The sequence below is a fragment of the Patagioenas fasciata genome, chromosome 1 (assembly GCF_037038585.1).
Source record: "Patagioenas fasciata isolate bPatFas1 chromosome 1, bPatFas1.hap1, whole genome shotgun sequence".
NCBI lineage: Eukaryota > Metazoa > Chordata > Aves > Columbiformes > Columbidae > Patagioenas > Patagioenas fasciata.
The window spans coordinates 14,963,885-14,980,370 of record NC_092520.1 but is presented as its reverse complement, the minus strand read 5'-3'; the positions used below and the strand labels follow the sequence as shown (position 1 = coordinate 14,980,370).

At 34.9% G+C, this 16,486-nt stretch overlaps 1 protein-coding gene across 5 annotated transcripts in view; it reads right to left on the bottom strand.

Moving 5' to 3' along the window:
- CNTN5 (contactin 5) overlaps nucleotides 1–16,486 on the bottom strand; it is a 709,446-nt gene that overhangs the window by 417,311 nt on the left and 275,649 nt on the right. For all 5 annotated transcript variants that reach the window (XM_071803584.1, XM_071803595.1, XM_065832157.2 and 2 more), the window contains one exon: nucleotides 3,089–3,218. In XM_071803584.1, the coding sequence (XP_071659685.1) occupies nucleotides 3,089–3,146 (58 nt within the window). In that variant the 5' untranslated portion in view covers nucleotides 3,147–3,218. The remainder of the gene's footprint in view (nucleotides 1–3,088; nucleotides 3,219–16,486) is intronic.

Sequence of the window (16,486 nt, the reverse complement as noted above, 5' to 3'; positions counted from 1 at the left end):
CACAATTACACCTGTCAAAATGTCCTGAACATATAATTTTTAACTACATGTACATTTGTAAGTTATCAAGAAAGTTAAACATTACCAACAGATTAAATTCTGGCTAACTTGATTTAAATTTAAGCTGACCATCTCTGAACTCACTTTAGGTATTACTGTAACTTAATCAGATATAAAAATCTGAAATTCAGATTAACATTTCCTTCTCAGTGACCTGTTCCCTGACCACTTGAGGTCTTTCCCTACAGGAAAGCCTTATAGGAAAAAAAAAAATTAAAAAATCCAACTGTTGGTTCAGAAGTGAGGTAGACCCTAGTTCTAAAATGACAGCTTAATTCTTCTTCAAATCTAACTTGTCTTGAAGGTCAGTAATATACCATAAGAGAAAATCAATATATTATCAGTCTTGAGACCCTCTTTGCACCTCTTAATTATCAGTATTCCATTAATGTAAAATTTGTGAGAATGTAAGTGTATAACTGTGAGCTGTAGATAATTAAACTTGAGTAGGAGACACAATTCAGTCCTCAGTCTGGTATTCAGAAAATACATTTTTCTCTGCCTAAACATAATTTTACGCATCGCTTAAGCACACTTGCATGCATTCGTGGATAAGCAAAATCTGAATAACAGGTTCAGCTTCAAGATAAAAATAATATAAAAATAAAGTTGACACAAACTAAGGAGGTCATTTGTTCTCTTCTTGGATGATTTCCCTCACCACTGCAAAATCAATACAATAATACAGTATGTTCTTCCAAATACTGGTTGCTTATAAAAGTAATCCGGTGATCTGATGATTTAATGGATAAGTACAGAATTTTAACACAGGCCAAAACAAAAGGAATTGAATGAACTTTATCTTACCAAAGCAGCATCAACATCTATTGCTTCATCATTCAGAACAGCACATTCAGGCATCTAACTTATCAGTCTACCTTGAATTGCATCAGCTGCAGGAACTATTTGCAGTTGTAAACATATTCTAGTGAGTGCTATAAGACAGAAGCAGCTCCAAAGGCAGAATGATGTAATCAAATGTGAAAGGTATGGAGTGAGTAAATTACCAGTTACACAGATTATCTAATTAAAATAACTTTGAAACCAATTTTGTTATCTTTGATTAATTTCAGCTCTTATAGCATGAGATTTTCTAATGAATTATTATTATTTATGAAGTCATTACACAATTATCCTTGTGTATGAGAAAAATATGTGATATCATATTATATTCAACAGCATGGAAAAACAAGTACTGCAGTTAAAAATTATTTATTAGAGTTTCAATGTACTCGAGTAATATGAAAAAACCCTTAGAATCATAAAGAATCAAAAATCAAAATTAAATGTAATATGACAAATTCTTTAGAAACCATCAGATGTAAGTAGCAAATTAACAAATAAGAGGAATAGTCAATTTGAAACATGGTGGTAAATGACTGGCAAGAGTTTTCAGGGTATTATGTTATTTAAATAAAGTACTTCTGTAAATACTGGCTTTCAGTTTAAATTTCAAAGTGGTTATGTGTTTCAATGCTATGTTAGAATCGGTCACTGCTAACGCTCTAAAGCCTTTGCAAGATGCTGGTTTAATACACATACCAACACAATTACTATGATAAACAGCTGAAGTTCATTCCTGTATATGAAATTTTGGTATACAAAATTGCTAGAATATCAAATAGGTCTCAGAAATTTTGCAACATGTTATTGTGTTGTACAGAGTTAGAGAGTTCTTTAGGAGCAAACTCTACTACTTAAAGGTATTCTGTTTAACTGCAGTTGAAAGTAAGGACATTTTAGCTATGTGAAACCAACTGCAGGCTCAGGTACTACGATTTCACTGTATAATGCCTTCTGCCAGATGTTGACTTTTAACTCTTAAATTTTGCAAGGTTTAAGACATAATTTTTGAGAAAATAATCTAGAGTTGAATTTCTGAAATGCTTCTGAATTTTGCATCAAAGTTCTTAGAAACTGTAAAAATAATATATAAACTTCAAATTAAAAAAAACAAACAAAAAACAAACAAACAAAAAAACAAACAAACAAAAAAAAACAAACAAACAAACAAACAAAAAAACAACAAAAAAAAAACACCAATAGATGATGGTTGTAAGATACTAATACTAGAATCACCAAAACACAAACGTCACCAAGATTGGTAATGTGCCTGACAATACAAGACAAAAAGAAAATAATAATTCCCTGCCCAAAAGTAATGGACTTAGATAATAATGGAGTTACAGGAGGAAAACCAGATTAGATTAGACTGTTTCGTGCATGTGTTCAATTCATGTATGCGCATATCCACAGGCACTTTCTTTTATTAAGTTCTTGTCTCCAGTATTACAGTATTATTAAAATATTTTATTTAACTGACTTTTACTAGATTTCATCTTGAGATGACAAAAAACTACAGTAAGTTTTGAAAGAATTTGAGAAAAGAGTAGCTTCATAAATGTTGAGAGGCATATAAGGGGCAGCATTAAGAAAACAGCGCAGTCTAAAAAGATCAGAGACAATACACTATCAAGTTATGAAAATTCTCATGTGAGAAACCTAAATGATTATTGATTGACTCATTTTGTTACTTGCAAAGGTAACAACAACTAAGTTAATGTGCAAAGAAAAATCTGCAAAAGAAATACTACACGGACGAAAATCATAATGATCAAGAAAACATACACAGAATTAAGAAAAAAAACAAAACAACTTAGTAAGTGGTTTCCAAAACCAGAACATAATGCCAATGTGAAACATTCTGCAGCTATTAGACTTCAGGAAATCCTGTGGTAATAAATTATTTTCCTTTTTTTTTTTCTTTTTTTTTTAATAAAAATGTCATCATTGTCATCAAATGAAATATGGATCTGTCCTCTCTTTTAAATATTGTTCAGTTTTATGCACAAAATAAAGGCAGATAGACAGCACTTGTAAAGCTATTCAAATACATTTTTATGATTTCACCACTTAGCCAAATAGTTTTAATGAAGATGATGTCATGCTTTTATTTCTTCCTATTTCTGTTTGCAGTTAAAAAAAAATAAATAAAGCAGAGTATTTTTTTCATTTTGTTTTGATTTACCTGAAAGACAGCCAGTGAGTGACAGAAACAGAAACAGTTTCCATGACAACCACATCATTGGTCACAAAGGTCTTCAGTCCCTCTTTGTGCAGTTGTTAGCTACGTTGACGTTTCTTCATTAAAGTTTACCCTAGTGAGACAAAGACAAATCTCTGTTAGGAAAATTAAAAATATCTTGCAATGATATGATGGATAATTCAAAAGACAAAGCTGCTCCTAAAGCAATTAAAAGTCTTGTTCCAAGAACCCTGTATGCACAGGGGCAAGTAGCCTGACAGATACTTGGAGGCATCTTATTCCAGTAGTTACCTGTGTTAATAGCTGAATTATCTGTGGCAGTGCTTTGGATAAACATATGGATATCACCCCATAGCTGTGTGTCTATTGAAGATTTGAATTTCCAAAAGGACAAAAGATCGTGCACATATATTTTACAGTAAAACATATTTGGAGCATAGAGCTTGGCATGTGTTCTTCTTTTCCTGAAAGCAATATGTTGATATTTGGTATTAAGCAAATTAGAAAGCCCAAAGCAGAATAAGAATTTGCTTGAGGAAATTAGGAATTTTTATTAATTACAAAGTGAGTTGAAATAGATTCCAGTTTCTTCCAATTTACTCATTGTGTAAAGAATCTACCAATACATTTGAAATGACGACCATTTATAGAGAACAGATTTTTCATATTTACCTCCCTCTACTACCACTCCTCAGATTTTTATTTCCTCTCTATGTCATGACTTGCAAATACAATTTGTTGCACTATTAATACAACTTTGATCACTCTGTTCTTAGCTATTACTTTGATAAGATCAGTAATATCAACACATCAAAATGCAGGGATTTTTCTGTTCAAATGACTGAAAACTCAGTCCAAAATATGAGATGTTTCAGCTAGTTATGTATGGACATAAGTGTACTTCCATACTTTGACTTGAAAAACATTAAGCTGCAAAGATAAAGTTCATTTCCTGCACTGGTCATATCTCTTTAGGAAGCCTTTGAGATCTTCTTCTTGGAGCCCAAAAAAATCTTCAATCCATATAGATTGTGATCTACAACTACAAGAGCAATCCCACAGGCCAGAACAATGAGACAAAGGACAACTTGGCTTTGTTCCCTTATCAAAACCCTTTTGGGGACAGTATGACTCCCTCAAATTATAATCAACTTACTTACATGCCACAGTTGCTGTTTTAGGGGGGTGTATCTGGTGTGTGAGAACACTCTCAGTAAGCAAGGAGAGGCAAAGCTCAACACAGTCACAGAAAAAAAAGTAATTTCATGATGTAAGAGCAGGTGAGCAGGTTCCTGGTGTATTATTTCATTTCACCTGCTTTCTAAGCCTATCTAATTGTAGTCTATTTTGATAACCTTTTCATCATATATAGGGACAAACATGTATGCATACATATATAGAGAGATAGACACAGTGTGAGCACAAAACAACAGCATCTGTTTAGGTACTGGTAGTTACTCCTGCAACAATCTAAAGGTGTAACTTGTCAGCTTTCATTTACACAGCACCACAGGTACAGCTTTCAATGCAGATAACAATTCCCTATTAGGACTGTACTTCTTTCCAGGTAACTCAGGCGAAGCAAACTTAATATTGGATGTACACATTAGTATAAGCATCTCTGAAAAACAACATAACAATCTGGTAGTCAAGTGATTTTTACACATAGTGCCTGTAGCTCATCTAAACCTCCACAGGAAACCATCTCATTTAATTATTAATATCAGCTGCCGTTGTTTTTCACTTGAGTGATAATCTGCTTTTCAGTCACCGTGTTCCTTTGGTTAGTGAATTATCTCATTCAGCATTCTTTGCTGCCCAAGCCTTTGGGAAATAAGTATTTTCATTAATATTTAATTTTTTCCTTTATGGTCATATCTGTTAAAGAGGGTAAAGCACAGCTTCCCCGCTTCCTCAGCTTTACTTCCTTTTTCTCTTTTCCTCACTTGTCTTCAGCTGCTTTTATGGTAGTGCAACACAGAAATTATGTTAACTTGGTGATTTCTCTGTTGTGCAAAAATATACCAACTTTCCAGCATTAAAATGTAAGATCGTTGTTGTTGCTGTTGTTAATATTGACATTATTATCATGATGAGGAATAACTGGATCCAAGCAGTGCAAGCATCATAGTGACAGATTAACTCATTTCTCTTTGCATTCTTGAAACATCATGATTTTAAGATCTCTGGAAAAAAGGATATATATTTTAACAAAAGCTTCATTAAAGACAACAGAGTTTTGATAACCTCTGCCAGATAAGGAGCCTATAGCTAAATAGCTATAACAGTTTTTAAGTGACAACTCTTAACGGTGACATACATAACCCGACCCTATTGATGTAAACCAAACTTTAGTCCTGTTATGTAGGCACATTAAAATGTAAAAGCAGTGTGCAATGACAGAGAGATGCTCTGAATTTAGCCATGAATGATCATAAGAATATAGAACAGAATATAATTTCACTTAGTACTGCAAAAGAATAGAGCTGAAAATGCTGCTCAAAAGGACTTTAAAATAATTTATGCTGAACAGTACCTTTTTTTTTTTTTCCCTCAGATATGAATTTGGACCTCATAAAAACCCAACTGTCTTGATTGGAATGGTTTCTTGGCTTAATTGCTAATTCAGTGCAAGAAAATAAAATGAAGCTGTCTGGAATACACTACATTCTACAGATTTTTTTTTTTTTTTTCCATAATAACATGATTTGAAAAAGCTCTACAATCTAGTTTTTAAAAGTAAGGATGGAACGTCTACCATTTGTTGAGTTTTTTCTTTCCTGTTCTTATTCTGGGTTTCTGGTTTCTTTGCAAAATATGCAGACTCACTGAGGTTTGTTTTATTGTTTGTTTGTTTTTGTATATATACATATATATGGAGGATATTAATTTTCCCCAATAGAAATTTATAAAAATCAGGGCTCTAAAATAAAGGTGATGTATATAATGAGCAGTAAATTATTTATCTGATAAATGTAACTTATTGTTCTGCACAAATAATTAGCAGATGCAATTTTCAGTTTCTGCATGGTGCTACCATACTTCACAATTACTTTGCAATTTGTTTTAATTCTGTGTGCTGATTATTAAGCTATTGCCACCAACGTGCCTGAATTGACAGAAAAACCAACATATCCTACAAAGAACAGATACCTTTCTATGGTTTTAGATAGTATTCTTAGGAAATCTTTTTCATCACATTTACTAAGTGGATGATATTGGCTTAAGGCGCAATGAGACTACTAATAAGGTGCCTCAAAGTAGCAAACCTATGAAATCAATAAATTAAACAAGCTAAGTATCACTGACTAATATATAAAAGGCATGTTATAATATTGGAAAAAGACAGAGGTCTGACTGAAGATCCACAATTTGAAGCACTGAATAAAGCCTTCTAATCAACACTGAAGTCTCTGTCCCTCCCTGTATAACCTTTACTTCAGTCAGGGCTTGGAAAACATGAATCGAATTGCCACTCAACAGTTCAGCTTATCTTTCTCACTACCATGAGTATCAGAACTGGTAAAGTTCAGTCTTTGGAGAATTAGAGGCTTTAGAAAAGCAAATGCTCAGATATGATGAAGTTCATAATGAGCAGAGGAGATAGCTTGACTGGAAGTTTTTAAAAAGAGCTTGCCTGTTGAGAGTTCCCTGATGACATATTTACCTATAAAGTTAACTACTAGACCATGATTATGACAGACACTGGTTATACAGAATATAAATAACCTCTACAGAGTTCATGTCCCTGGTTGCTTTCAATAAAGAATTAATTTGCTCACTCCAAAATCTTTTTGACAATAATATTTACAAAATGCTTTAAATTTAATAAAAACATGTTAAGTTAATATTTGATAAAAGTCATACAATAGACACTTTTACAATGAAATGTCAGTGGAATTTGTTATAGGACAAATGAAAGTGAAATTATATTAAGCCAATGTAAACACCAAGGCATCTTGTAGGGTTGATTGTCACCCCAAGGGAAGATCATTTATTTTCAAGGCTAAATAATAGTTCAACCTATAGTAAAGAAAGTACAAGTTTTAGCAATTTCATAAAACAATTTCTGAGTTGTTTTGTGAGGATGTAATTTACTGTTAACAGTATTAAATGTTTATTTTGCAGTGGAACCTTTCCTTGTCAAGTTCCTCCTGGCAAGCAAACAGGACTTTAAATTTCCAAATTAATATTTTATGAGGGGTCTTTTTATTCATGATGTTAATATATCTTTCCAAGATACCAGTCAAGTTCTAGGAAGAAGCATAGAATTCTACTGTGCAAAAGAAGCAAATTGGCTATTTTTGAAATGCGGATCAATCTCAATTTCTATATTGGTGAATGAGCATCTGAACTACTGCTCTGAAAAACAAAACATTTCATTGCAAATGCTGAATAAGAATCTCAAAATCTCTGAGTGGAAGAGGTTCTGAATTATTCAGATGAACTAAACCTGGGCTTTTTTTGAAAACTCCACACAGTACCCATAAAAATAAGAAATGTATTGTATTAAATATTGATTATTTTATAGTAGTTGAATGTATTTACACACGTGTATTTTCAAAAGAGTTTTTGAAGGTGAGAAAAAGGATGTCTCCCTTTTGAACACATGCATATCAAGCTGGTGATGAAAGCAAGAAAATGATAACATTTCAGCCAATTGACTGCATTTTATTGTGTTTAATATTATCTTTTCACCACCAAATTAACCATTAATAAATATAGCACAGATTAACAAAATCATTTGACCAAGAAGCCTGGTTTAGCGCTGAATTATTTCAGGGATCATTCAGTGTTAGTTGCTAGAGGAGTTAGATCCTCTTTGGGATTCTTACTGCAAATCAGACATAAAATGTCATTAGCATGCTCAGGGGAAGGAGGAGATATGAGAAATATAATAATTCTCAGCTTCTCTAAACTAGTAATAGTGAGGTGCTGCTATTTATCTACATTCACAGAATCACAGAATCAAAGAATCGCAGAATCAAAGAATTACATAACGGTTGGGGTTGGATGGGACCTCTGGAGATCATCTAGTCCAATTCACCTGCTAAAGCAGGTTCATCAGAACAGATCACACAGGAAGGTGTCCAGGTGGGTTTTGAATGTCTCCAGGGAAGGAGACTCCACAACCTCTCTGGGCAGCCTGTGCCAGGGCTCTGGCACCCTAAAAGAAGAGAAATCTTCACATGTTTCTTCAAGCCTATATGAAAGTTTCCACAAGACGCAAAAAATTGAACTAGTCATTTAACTCCTATCCTGGTGATCTTGGAATAAAAACACCCTTCTTCTGTAATGGACATTCCCCAGTATCTTGCTTTAGTTATTCAGGAAATATATTCAAGCACTTTTATTAAGTTCTACAGATGACCTCAGAGAACTTGAGAAATTCAGGGAGAAACAGCTATAGAATTGCGGGTCATGTTGACGACCTGCCCTTGACCTGCATTATTTATATTAGACTTGATTTATTTCCAACCAAGAATTGCAGGGAAAAAAAAGAGGCATATTCTTATGCTTGTCTTTTTAGGCCCACTTATTTATTTCTAGATTCCTCTGGGAGCTTGTAAGGTATGCCAGAGTAATCACATCTGGAAATTACCTTTCCTGTGTCAATCAAGGGAATTAAGGACAATGATGGGACCAGCATGACACTGCTGTGGTTTTGTGTATCAGCTGTACTCAGTAGATCTATCCCTAATGTATAAGAGAAGCAGCTCATCTTGGCCTCTATTCTGCAGCAGCCAACTAGTGCCAAGAGGGAAGATGACTGCAGTTAAATAAATATCCTTGACTTCCACTTGCATCTGATATTATATCAGCCAATTACAATATGCATAGCTTAAGACTTCCACTTAATGCAACTGCCAGACTAACCATATTATGCATTCTAATAACAGAAAACAGCATCACCACTCAACTCTACAAGGATATAAAACCCTGCAGATTGTGTGTATATCATGCTCTGAAGTAGTGGCCACAACCTCTCTGTGGACCTGTAAATCTGATTCATTTTTGTGCTCAATTCCAGACAAATCAGTTCTGGCATAACAGGGTGTATTGTGCACCAGGGTGTTCAATATACAGATGAAAAGGATCAATAAATTTTCTGTGCCTGACACATGAGATCCTGTTCACTTTATAAAGTGGGTGCAGGGCAGGGTCCTGAAAGCATGTTAGGGAAAAGTAAGTTCCTTCAATACCCTGCTTAAGAGAGGATGGGAGGTACAAAGAGAGGTTTGTATGTAAAAAAATTGTATGTGAATGATCCATCAGTGTGCATATGCTACAAGTCTGCCTCATTGCCAACCCACAAGGAAGAAAAATGATAGTACTCTACAGAAAACTTGTTTTAATGTCTCACATGAGGTCCAGGGCAACACCTGTGCTAGTCACTGGCAGATTTCACATAGATTCAGCCCTCAGGTTTTGGTAACTAGACTGGTTTCAGTTAATTTTTTTTTTTAATATAATATATAATCAAATAAATATAAATTTTTAACTAAAAAGATCCCTCTAATCATAGAATCATAGAATCATTTAGGTTTGAAAAGGCCTTTAAGATCATTGAGTCCAACTGTAAACCTAACACTGCCAAGTCACCACTAAACCATCTCCATAAGTGCCATATCTATGTGTCTTTTAAATACCTCCAGGAGTGGTGACTCACTCACTTCCCTGGATAACCTGTTCTAAGCAAAACACTATTGCGCTTTTCAAACATGATATGTTTTTCTGTAATATTTATATTGTTATTTGTGTTCTCCAAGTTGAGGTGATCGATGCACACAGACTCCATTACAAGGGTATGTCACCAAACAGTTGGACTAGACTATTTGATAGTTGTCACATTTTATATAATATACAGTAAATATAAATTATATTTGGAACTTAGCTGTTAGATCTATAGATAAATAATTGAAAATGCATCTTGAAAACCAAAATTTGTTCGGAGAAGATACTTAAAACATTCAGCTGTTGTTCTGAAACGGTTATGGTGGTTTAAATGTTAATAATTTTGTTCACTTGAAACACTGCAACACATTTTTAAACTGCCATACTGAAGAGTATTAATGATGCAACAAATTGACCGGTGCTACAGAGATGTACCTGGTTGTAGTTGATTTTATTTTTTTTATGAGCATATTTAATTGCACATGTTTCTTGAGTTTCTAATTACAACCAGTACTAAAATTGTCTAGATGCTTAAGGATACATTTTTATATTTAAACATACCTCATTATTATTACTTATACAGCAGATAGTTCACTAAGATATAACGTTAGGATATTAAAGTGGATTAGAAATCTCATTATTAAAACACAAGCATGTCTGAATAGAAAGGAAAAAAAAATAAAGTACTCTAAATGGAATAATCACCTCTTCATTTTCTTTCACAAATCTCGTTTTATATGATATAAATGTCAGAGACATAAAGATGTAACTGGTGGCATGATCCTATCAGGGAGGTTTGCATCTGTTATCATACTGTATTTAACATTATTTTTCAGCAGATTTTAAATAAAGACTGTGAACTTTATTGAGGGCTCAAATTCCAACCAAATGTGTTTTAGCATGTCTGAGGGTAGATTGTTTATTTTTAAAGAGTAAGATATGACTGCAGTCAAATAACATCTCTTCTTGTATTTTAACTTGGTACTAGGGCAGACACCAATTATGAAATTGTGCTGTCAGGTTATTCCTCTAAGGGCAGTCACACACTTCATGTTTTCAGTTGCAAATTGAATTTGACATTTAGTTTGAAGCTCAGGATACCATAATGTAAAACCTTCTGCAGATAAAGCAGGAGGGCAGACATCCTAGCTGCCTCTTTTAAATAGACCTTAATATCACAGCCTTCATTATTTTCTATGGAGATGTTTTTCCCGATCTTTAAGGAAAAATTCCAGTAAATGTTTAGAATCACAGTAGCTCAGAACCAGAGCACTTTAGGTTTCTTTATATACTCAGATAAATCATCTACTATAAACTTCATCCAAATATGTTATCCAGGCACCCTGTCATTTCTGAGTTAAATCAATCCTTAGGTAACATAGTTCTTAGTAGCTGGTGGCACTGACACTTTCTGATTTGTTTATTCTTTGGAAGATAATTTAATTTTATGTTGCACAAGAAAGTGTGCTAATAGTGTTTGCAAGCATTTTATTGATTAAAGATTAATTTCTTGCAGACATCTTTAAGTTGGCAGCTCTTCCTTTAGTACACTTCAGAGTAAAGTACTGGAATGTAGTATTTTCAAGAAACAACTAGAATTTCTACTTTTGTGCTAAAGTAGACAGATTTAGGGTCAGAAATTAAGAATGTAGTAACTTGAAAGGGCAGAGGCTGGTTTGGTGCACAAACAAATCGAAATTAGCCAGGAAAATAAGACAGTTCCTTGTCCCTGTAAAATGTCGTAATACAACAGTCATGAATTTATCTGTGAAATGTATACTAACTCAGAACCAGGCCTGGAGGCTCCAGCCATAGAGTACTACATTTAGTAACAACAGATCTCTGCGTTATTTGATATTCATACACAAATATACTCAAGACCAAATAGGAACGTATTTCTGTTTAATTATCGAGCCCAAACAACACATTCATATCTAAATCAGCAGAACATTAATTTTGCATAAACTGGCACTGATCCTCACAAAAGTCTGCAATGACCAAGTTATTTCCCATTATTTTTTCTAGCATTTCTGTATTTTGTGTCAATTCGCTGAAGCATTTTTAGTATCATTTTTGCACTGTTAGCATCCTGAAGTGGAGTTTACTGTCATGAAGATCAACAGCTTTTGCACTCCTTACAGAGTATCTGCATTTCCCTGATCATACCAAAGAGTTATCACAGTTCTGTCACAGGAACTGGAAGGCTATCTCCTGATTTTTTCCTCATTCAGTGTTATTTACTTTTGAAATAGTTTATGAAATAATTTCTTGTACTTTTTGAAATAATAATTTTTGAAATAATAATTTTTGAAATTATTTCTTAAAATTTTAATCTGGGGAGAGGACATCCTCTTTAACTAAAAGCCATGAGCCACTTACTGGTTTCCAGAGTGCGATGTTTTTGTTTATGTCAACAGCACTTATTTCCATTGATCTCCTCCAGTTCTTTCCATGACTACCAGAACATGTCTTGTCACTTTTCTTTAGCTTGTGAGTTCCAACCTGTTGCAGGTTATGTTCAGTGACAGAGGACATTTTCTTTCTTATTTTTCTCTGTTGCCATTCATGAAGGCAGAGAATGTAGAATTTAGAAGCAAGAACACAAACTATACACAGCTGTAGGTTTTCAGCATGGCATTTTCTTTGCTGTATAAGATGCTTCACTTTAGCAAATCCATGTTGTCCATAAAACATAAACCAACAAGAACAATTCAGCAAAATGTCATGAAATATAATTAAGAAACTATGTACCATTTGGTGTTAGTGTGCTGGAATTCTGCTCATGCATCAGGCAAAAATCAGCCAGTTAAATACAAGCCTCGGCCTACTGGATGTTCTGGTACCTGCTGGACAAGTGCTGGCGCATCTTATTAATTACCCAGCAAAGGGTCTATCAGGACAGATTTTCCAGTCACTTCTTTGACAGGGAGTGAAGTATCATGCCCATCATTGCACATACTTAAGGTGTTTTTTTTGTGTGTTTCTGGAAGATAAGTGGAATTATGACTTATTAAAAGTTTAGCGATTCCCTTCCAAGAGACAGAAACCCCTTGGCAGAGTCTCCGTTAGTGATTATAAGGGAACAAAGATGGAATTGAGGTAAGAATTGAACGTCCTTCTCTTTCCTTTGTGATAATTAGTTGGAATCATAAGTGTTTCACAATTCAATTTCTAGGCCTTGCTGCCAAACAAGAATAGCAGGATGGCTAATAGACAGGGTGACACTTATATCTGAAAATGAATGCTGTCTCAGGATGCCTTGTCAGTTTCCTGCTCTTCACTCAAGGTTTCATGCAAAGCAGCAGAGACAGAGAAGATGCCAAGACAACATAGGATTATGTGAAAAAAAAGATCTTAAATATCCTCTGGTAATGCCTTCTGTTAGATGTGCTGTTACACTTTATTGTTCTTGAGTGTTCCTTTAGACTCTACTTACATGAGTTTTTCCACAAAAATTCACATGACCTGTGTGTGCAACTTAGTATTGTAACAGGTCCCACCATAAAAATATCTGAGCAACTGGAAAGAGAAAATAATCTCTGGCATAGTCCCTTCTTTTATTTCTATTTTTCAAGTTGGAACATTTAAAAATTCTTAAAAACGAAAGAATGAGAATGACATTAAGTATGATCATGTGGAATACTACTGAAATGGAGAGAAAGATATTATCCATGCTTTGAACATTGTTTCCAAGTGTGTGTAGTATATTTCTTTCCATCTTTGTATTTATGGGCCTCCTTGGCCCCATACAGTTACCTTTTAAAGGGCCAAACCTTCATGTTAATTAAAATAAATAAATGAAATAATTAAATAAAATATATTTTTTTAAAAGCTGATTTAAAATTAAACTGATTTTATACATTTACCAGAATTAAACAAGGACAAAAAGGTTTAGAAATATGATAATCCTTCACAGTTTAATTATACAGGAAATCAGTCACGTGTTAGCTTGACTTCATTCCAGTAAATTGAAAGAGAAAGTTTCTAATTGTAGATCCTTCAGTTCAGCACTGACAGCGTATAATAGAAGATAATCACCCACATAGGAAAATCCAAAGCTAAAAACACATGAGAGAGTTCAAACTAAATGGGTGGGAAACATTTCATTTATATCTTCAGTATAGAAGACTTCATAATGCATCCAGGGGGAAAAAAATCCAAACTCTAATTTTGAAAAAATTACCACTAGTTTTACCACACCTCTATTTACATCTAAGAATTTCAGTAAACTTAGTTCATTGAAGTACAGCTAAAAAGAATTTCAGTTTCAACTTCACACTTCTGACAATTTAATGACTAAGCAGGCAAACATTAAGAAGCCAAACTAGGTTACACTCATTCAAAATGCTTGTAATGGTTCTGCAGACATAAAAAAAAAAAATTAGTTAATACAAATATTACAGCTGAAGGTGGATGCTGTAATCTGTTTTGAGCTTATTTTCAAAAGTGACAGGGTAGAGAATGTTTCCTGAATTATAGAAAACTCATGACCTTCAGAAAAGGTGTAGTGCACTGATATTAAATAATGATAAAATTAATCCATTTAATAAAATAATTCATTTCCTCACCATATTCTTGGACAAGTGAAGAGCAACAGATGTCTTCTATCTGGACTTGTGCAAAGCATTTGACACTGTCCCGCATGACATCCTTGTCTCTAAATCGTAGAGACATGCATTGGACAGATGGATCACTTGGTGAATAAGAGATCGGTTGGATGGTCACACTGAAAGAGTTGTGGTCAATGGTTTGATGTCCAAGTGGAGACCACTGATGCCTGGTGTTCCTCAGGGATCTGTACTGGGACCAGTGCTCTTTTAAATATCTTTGTCAGTGACATAGACAGTGGAATTGAATGCAACCTCAGCGAGTTTGCTGAGGACACCGAGCTGTGTGGCTTGGTTGACACACTGGAGGGAAGAGATGCCATCCAGAGAGACCTTGAAAGGCTTGAGAGGTGGGCCTCTGCAAACCTCATGAATTTCAAAAAGGCCAAGGGCAAAGTCCTGCACATGGCTTGAGGCAATCCCAAACATGGATACAACCTGGTTGGAGAAGGGATTGAGAGTAGCCCTGAGAAGGACTTGGGGGTGCTGGTTGATGAGAAGGTCAACATGACCCAGCAATATGTGCATGCATCCCAGAAAGCCAACTGTATCCTGGGCTGTATCAAAAGAAGCATGACCAGCAGGACAAGGGAGATGATTCTGCCCCTCTGCTCCGCTCTGGTGAGACCCCCAACTGGAATACTACATCCACCTCTGGGGCTTCCAACATAAGAAGGACATGGACCTGTTGGAGTGAGTCCAGAAGAGGGGCATGAAGATGATCAGAGAGCTGGAGCACCTCTCCTATGAAGACAGGTTAAGAGAGTTGGGGTTGCTCAGCCTGGAGAATAGAAGGCTCTGAGGAGACCTTACAGTAGCTTTCCAGCACCTAAAAGGGGCCTACAAGAAAGCTGGAGAGGGACTGCTTACAAGGACATATAATGATAGGACAGGGAGTAATGGCTTTAAACTGAAAGAGGGGACAATTAGATTAGACATAAGGAAGAAATTCTTCACCCTGCTGGAACAGGTTGCCCAGAGAAGTTGTGGATGTTCCATCCCAGGAAGTGTTCAAGGCCAGGATGGATGAGGATCTGAGCAAAACTGTTCTAGTGGAAGGTGACCCTGCCCACGGCAAGGGTGTTAGAACTAGATGATCTTGAAAGTCTCTTCCAACCCCAAGCATTTTATGATTTTACAATTCCATGATTCTTTGCTCCCAAACAATTTGGGGTGAGAGGGGTGTTGGCATCAGTTTATACACTAAGAGAAGGCTGCAGCTGATGAGAAATACAGAGCCTAATTTCTTAGCTTCCCTAAGGAGGAAGGTGGACATTCCTTCACATCCATCTACTTCATGTCCACAAAATTTAGTCTGATGGTTTTGTTGTACTGGAGACAGATGGAAGGAATCGCACTCTTGTCCTGATGATTCGAGCATGTGCTAAACAGAGCAAAGGTGCAACAGCTTAGAGAGGATCATCGAGTATTCTCAGTGTTACAGAAGAAGAGGTAATTAAAGAAAACAAAACAACTCTATGATCTGAATTCAGTGAAGGAGGGAGATTATGCAGTAAACTAACCTAAAGACCAGAGGAGAAACAATGTTACCTTTTCTTATTTGTAAACTTCAGATTTGAATTAGCTGGTTTGCATTCATGCTTTTTTATATTAATTTAACAATTTTCCTTAGCTTTTCTTTTACAATGTAAATTGTATGTCACCATTGATGACTAAGGTGAATGATCAAAGACAAATCATGGTATTCTGCCCCAAAATAAGTTATATTTTCATAGTACAAGTAGATTAAATATTACAGGATAGCTACAAATCCAAAAATAAATCTGCTGTGTCTCTCATTCCTGTATCCACTACTATAGCATGTCTTAGCCCCAGCTGTCCTTGTTCTTTGGCCAATCTTTGCCCTTGTCTATTTACATATCATATACTTGAAAATTAATGTAGTAGGAGTTGCTGGCTACTAGTATCTCTGCTTTTTCTTTTCTTCCACAAAGAAAACATAATATTTGGATAAATCCTCTTCTCCCTTGTGAGCACTCAATTTTTAGGATTTCCCATCACCTTTAAGGGTCTTCAGGAAGAAATACAATCCAAAAAGACAAAAAGAATAATAATAATAATAATAATAATAATAATA